Genomic DNA, 5,556 nt, shown 5'->3' with positions numbered 1-5,556 from the left:
AAACAAACAGAAAGCTAGGTAAACACTACTTTTCAAATGAGGTTGTAAAGTAACGTATTCAGAAAATAGATTAGTCACTCTCAAAGTAATTAAAATAATAGTAAAATGCTTGGAAAGTCCTTCATTCCTCAAAGTTAAAAAAACACAAAAACACTAAATGACATGGTCATAGAGAGCTACGAGAAAACACAAACATCTCTAGGAAACTGAAAATCATGACTTGATATAAATCTAATATGTTATCAGATTGTGCAGTAGGAACCCTTGCAGAACAACTAGTTTGATTCTAAAACAGTTTGTCACAAAAAAATAAAAAATAATCTAAGGGATAAAGACTGAGTCAGAACAGAGAAACATGTAGTCAGACTTGAATGAAATAAATACTGTTGCATTGCATTAAGGTCACTGCTTGGTTTGTAAGGCATGAGTTTGTCTTTTGTTAAAGCTATCTATATGTACAAAAGATGCTGTTACAACCAAAATTGGGAGAACAGAAACTGATGCATGTCCTCCTAACAATTATACCAAGTAAAATACATGGTCCATACATGAGAATTCACTAGAATAAATAATGTGCATGTGGCTGAAGAAAGATATGCATCAGCTCGTAAAGAATGTACAATTGTAGGCAACACAGAAGCCAGGATAAAAGATTAAAGACAAGTTGATGCTTAATTTGCACTTATAAGCTATGAACTAGAAGAGGCCACAATCCTTAAGATTGTTCTTGATGATGACATCGGTGACAGCATCAAACACAAATTGGATGTTGTTGGTGTCAGTAGCACAAGTGAAATGTGTGTAAATTTCTTTCTGGTCCTTCCTCTTATTAAGATTTTCAAATTTCATCTGAATATAGGCGGCAGCCTCCTCATAGGTTTCAGTCCCTGCAAAATTTATAAAGTAGACTTTACAATATAGATTCAAAACTGTACATGGATATGGTTACAATATGGTAAGTGGCACTTCTGGTATGGCACTCAAATTTATATTGGTGTAAATAATGGAAGAATAATAACAAAATTTAATTCATAGCGACATACCTGTATACTCAGGGAAACAGATTGTAAGCGGACTCTTAGAAATTTTGTCTTCAAACAGATCTTTCTTGTTTAGAAAGAGGATAATTGAGGTTTCAACAAACCATTTGCTGTTGCAAATGGAGTCAAAGAGCTTCATTGACTCTATCATACGGTTCATTTCCTCATCTTCGGCCAGAACTAAATCATAACCTGTATAAAAATAGATAAATATGTAAGTCTTATCGTAACTTTGAGACATTCAAACCAACAACTCTTTCAAAATACAGTATCAGACTTACCTGAGAGAGCAACACAGAAAATGATGGCAGTCACTCCCTCAAAGCAGTGGATCCACTTCTTCCTCTCTGAGCGCTGACCACCAACATCAAACATTCTAATAAAGACAGAACAAAAGATTAGTTGGTTACCAAAGGCACATAGGTGTCATAAAAATGTGACTTTCAAAAGCCTTACTTGAAATGGAGTCCCTTGAAAGAAAAGTGAGTTTCAACAATTCCTGTCGTCTTTACCCTTGTGCGCAATACATCCTGCTGAGTGGGTACATAGCTTGGCAAGGAGATGCGGTCGAGGGCATTGAGATAATATGCAGCAGAATCATTCAATTGATACTCCCTTGAACGGGAGAAGCACAGCTGAACACCAGCATCTTGCCATAAACGTTTCATCAGCAAAACTAGCTCGGGAGTCAGTTCACCTTCTCCTGCTTCACTGGCAAGAGTAAAGAACTGGCGGGCAAGTTCCTGAAATAAAATGTGATTTGGGTGGATGAGCAGTTTTTGTAGGTTTACAATAGTATTAAAATATTTAATGGTCAACAAATACTCACCGTCCTTCCTGGGTCAGCAAAGTCTATCCGCAACTGTCCCATAGCTCGAATTATGGCCATCAAGCTTTGAATTGTGTTACTGTACACCACTGGACGATACTGCTCGCACTCTTCCATTGAATATCCTGTTTCATGTATTATCTTCATCTGTTTCACAATTGTGCTTTTACCAGATTCACCAGCACCTGTAAAATTATGAATGAGATTAAGAACAGATTACCATATCTCCCAAACAAAATATTAAAACAGATTGAAGTAGAGAAGCAGCATTTTTAATCACATTAATAATTGGACAATACGTTTGAAATAGAACCAGCCACTACACGAAAGTAAGTTTAACTTTGAAATATCTACAAAAAGTTATCTTAAGGAAATCAGTACACGCAAAACTTAAAGCACAAAAAGGTAACATCCTCGAGGAGAGCCTGCGCAAGTGCATTGGTCGCAGACCAAATTCAAAGGAAATGATATTGCTGCAATACTGAAGCAGCTTTGTGTTTAAGGGTTTAAAAGCACGAATCTACGGCGGTCATGGTGGAGTTGTCGAATGAGGAATCAGAAGCCGCTACGAGTGGGCGAGTACTAGGCGGTCAGCAACTGGTACTGTCACTTTCACTCACCCAAGAGAAGCAGCTTCACTTCTCTGGCCGCGCGCTCCCCGTCTAGCCGCAGGTCCTTGTCGATCTTCTTGGACCTCTCCGCGGCCAACTTCTCGCCGGCCGAACTCACGGCGCAGCCCATCTTTAAGCGCAAACTTGAACCAAAAGGCTACTTGTTGCTAAAACCCGACCCCAGTGCCTCCGCCCTGGTACCCAGCGCACCGCACCGACTTCCTCTCTGCCACGGTGGAGTGAGAGAAGGTGGCGGCACGAGGGTCTCCCAGCATAGGGACCCGTGGGTCCAGAATCTCGACAGGTTGGGGGATTAACGGCCGAGTCGGGGCTATCTAACGTGCCGGTACAGAGTACCTGCAGTCGGGGCGGCCTATGCAGGTACCTGGGCCGCCCCGACTTAGCTTGAGCGGCACCGACCCTCGCCCGGGCTCACCCGGCCGGAGTGTGCGAGAGAGAAGTCAGGTACGAGCCCGTCCCGCGCAAGCTGGGTCTGGGCTTCCCATCTACCTACCTGCACGGCGGCCCCGACTGAAGGTAGTGCGAACAGGCCCTACAGTTGGCCCCGACTAGGGCGTTAATCCCCCAACCTGTCGAGATTCTGGACCCACGAGCAGACCCCTCGTGCCGCCACCTTCTCTCCCTCCACCGTGCTCTCTGCGAACGTGTTGGCCGTCGAAACCTCCGTCTGCAAAAGCGCACGATTATAGAAGCTCGACTCAGAAAAAAGGATTCGCACACTCTTGGACGATAATTTGAGTCCGCTAAACACCTACAAACAATAAAATTTGCGGATTGTTGACCCAACTCGCAGCAGGCTCACTGTTGACAACGCTACCCTACAAAAAGTGCAATGGCTGCCAACTGCATTAATGTTTTATCGAGAAGCCTAACGGTTTCGGTGGCCTTCCATGTCAGTGAAATTAAGGAGAGAATTCGTTGCATCAAACCCCAATTTCATTCGAAGTTTTCTTCCAGGCACAATAAAACCCCCAAAAGATAGAGGAAAATATTTGACAGTTGACTTTAGACTTCAGAAGGATCAAGGAGGCCTAGTAACCTAACCGCCACCGTCACAACTGCCGCTGCCGCCCCCAACCCCTCCCCTTTCTTGCCGTCTGCTGCAACACGAACACGACAACTTCTCTGAAAGGAGACGTGGTTTATTTGAACCGTCTGACCTGACACATCGGCGAAAATGGCAATGAATGTGACTACATATTTCAGGACGGCATGTCTCTTTGTTTTGACACCGCAATGCTACGACGAGTTTTTCGTGAACTTTAATTTTCTACACGGTAGGTACCGCTCCGCTGTTAACCATAAATTTTATATAGTTTGTTTATGATGAAGAAGCAGGTTATGGTTATGCTCATTTTGAAAGAAACACTGTTAATTCAGTCTTTTACTTGGTTCTTACAATAGTACCCCATATTAGAAAAGTTACTCTTCTTACTGTCATTCAACACTTTTCACTTTATTTCTCTTTTCTGACCGTTGAGGATAATTGAGAAATTTGGTTTTGAAATCCTCTTGGAGCTCCTAAACTTTGACCCCTGAGTCTATTTCAGTGTGTAACAAATGAATAGCACAAATCTTTGTAGGTGCATGCTAATGTGAAACACGTTTGGATGTACAGAAACACATGCTTAGTTTGTGCGACTGTCTAACTGCTGACATCTGCCCTACCCTTCGACAATTCATTATTTGACGGAATAAGAAAAATCTAAATTCATACATTTCCTCCTTTTAAGTAGTGGTGTCCCAAAAACCCAAGAATCGCTTCCCTACTAGTCTTGTCATTCTTGCTGAAATTCCCCATGCCCACAAAAGCATACAGTGCTCTAAACGATAGAAAAGTTTGGTTGATAAGATTTTTTGTTTACATTAAGAACAGTCAAATCATAATACATCTTTCATTTTTTTTACCGTGCCTGATGATTTTTTACGCAATTGTCTGTGTCATTTCAGTTCCCTGCTTAAAGGCCGCTCTCAGTAAAGGACTTGGATATGGAATTATTTTGGGATCTGTTATGGGTGAGTATCTTTCCTGTTTTACTCTTGGCTTTAGAAGATGCATGTTTGTCAGTTGTGTTTTGTGGTTTTGCATTATTGGTCTAAAATCCTCAGGTGAGGAGGATCTGCGGTGCCTTAGAACATTCCCTCCCCACTGCGCTCCCTCACCTCTACTGTTCACCCTCCTGTTTCAAAAGAAGTGATAACATGTATCTGGTCCTTGTCGATTTACTGTACAGGAGGCTACCTTAAGATTTCGTAACCATCATTGTAAAAGGGTGTAAACCGTGTGAAAATACGCCGGGTCGCCGGGCCGCCGGACCTCGCCCCGGCCGGGCGGGGTCGCCGTCGCTACTCCGCGCTTCCGGGGCGCTGGTGCGGCTCGGGGTCGCTAGAGGGCGCGCCCTGCCGCTCCGGCCGCTGGCGAGACAGCAGAGGGAATGTCCTGCGCATTGTGCGGATTGTGCTAAGGGATTTTAAAGTCCGAAAATTTTCCGTCAAAGTTGAGAACTTTCCCAGGAAAAATATCAGAACAATTTAAAACATCTACCCTCACAAATAATTTTTAAAAATCCTTCGGGGAAAAATTGAAAGACTCAACAAAAAGTTCTTTAAAAATATCCCTAAAAGATTTTTCCGGAAAATTTGTGCTACGGTGGCCTGTCAAACTGGACGTTGGCGCCTCGCGGGCCAACATTACTGACCATTTGTTGCGTATTGGTTTCAGTGAAAGTGCCGCAGATCCTGAAGATCACCCGCGCGAGCAGCGGCGAGGGTATCAGCCTGGCGGGGGTGCTTTTGGACCTGAGCGCCATCACCGCCAACGTCGCCTACAGCTACGTCCTGGGTTACCCGTTCAGGTACGCACTCGCGGCATGAGTCTTAAAGTAAAACGTGCTGAAAAATGTATCCACAGGACGGCGATTTCTTGAAAATTTGCAACGAGAAATAATTTGTTTGGGAAACCGACGACGAATGCAATGCAACAATTTGTATGAGGGATCTGTGATGTGGGCGGGACAGGGGGGACAGGTGGGGAAGGACGGCGGCTGCCCACACC

At 43.7% G+C, this 5,556-nt stretch overlaps 2 protein-coding genes across 2 annotated transcripts in view; one reads left to right on the top strand and one right to left on the bottom strand.

Annotated features, from left to right (window-relative positions):
• Positions 1-664: 664 nt before the first annotated feature.
• On the bottom strand, positions 665-3,436 carry LOC113214323 (guanine nucleotide-binding protein G(i) subunit alpha). The gene is made up of 8 exons (XM_026433657.2): positions 3,257-3,436; positions 3,130-3,168; positions 2,490-2,698; positions 1,870-2,054; positions 1,497-1,783; positions 1,322-1,416; positions 1,044-1,232; positions 665-887 (listed from the first exon to the last, which is right to left on the bottom strand). The coding sequence occupies exons 3-8, from the start codon at positions 2,608-2,610 to the stop codon at positions 697-699; spliced, it is 1,068 nt and encodes a 355-aa protein (XP_026289442.1). The 5' UTR covers positions 2,611-2,698; positions 3,130-3,168; positions 3,257-3,436; the 3' UTR covers positions 665-696.
• Positions 3,437-3,566: 130 nt separating this feature from the next.
• The window catches only part of LOC113214313 (mannose-P-dolichol utilization defect 1 protein homolog), a gene marked incomplete in the record, with an annotated part of 11,514 nt that continues 9,524 nt past the window's right edge, over positions 3,567-5,556 (top strand). The window contains 3 exon segments of the mRNA XM_052273764.1: positions 3,567-3,778; positions 4,452-4,517; positions 5,224-5,356. Coding sequence (XP_052129724.1) covers positions 3,679-3,778; positions 4,452-4,517; positions 5,224-5,356 — 299 coding nt within the window.

Source organism: Frankliniella occidentalis, unplaced genomic scaffold (genome assembly GCF_000697945.3).
Source record: "Frankliniella occidentalis isolate FOCC.00 unplaced genomic scaffold, Focc_3.1 Scaffold297, whole genome shotgun sequence".
NCBI classification, from domain to species: Eukaryota; Metazoa; Arthropoda; class Insecta; order Thysanoptera; family Thripidae; genus Frankliniella; species Frankliniella occidentalis.
Note: the sequence above shows the minus strand (reverse complement) of the source record. Positions and strands in the feature narration are given on the sequence as shown.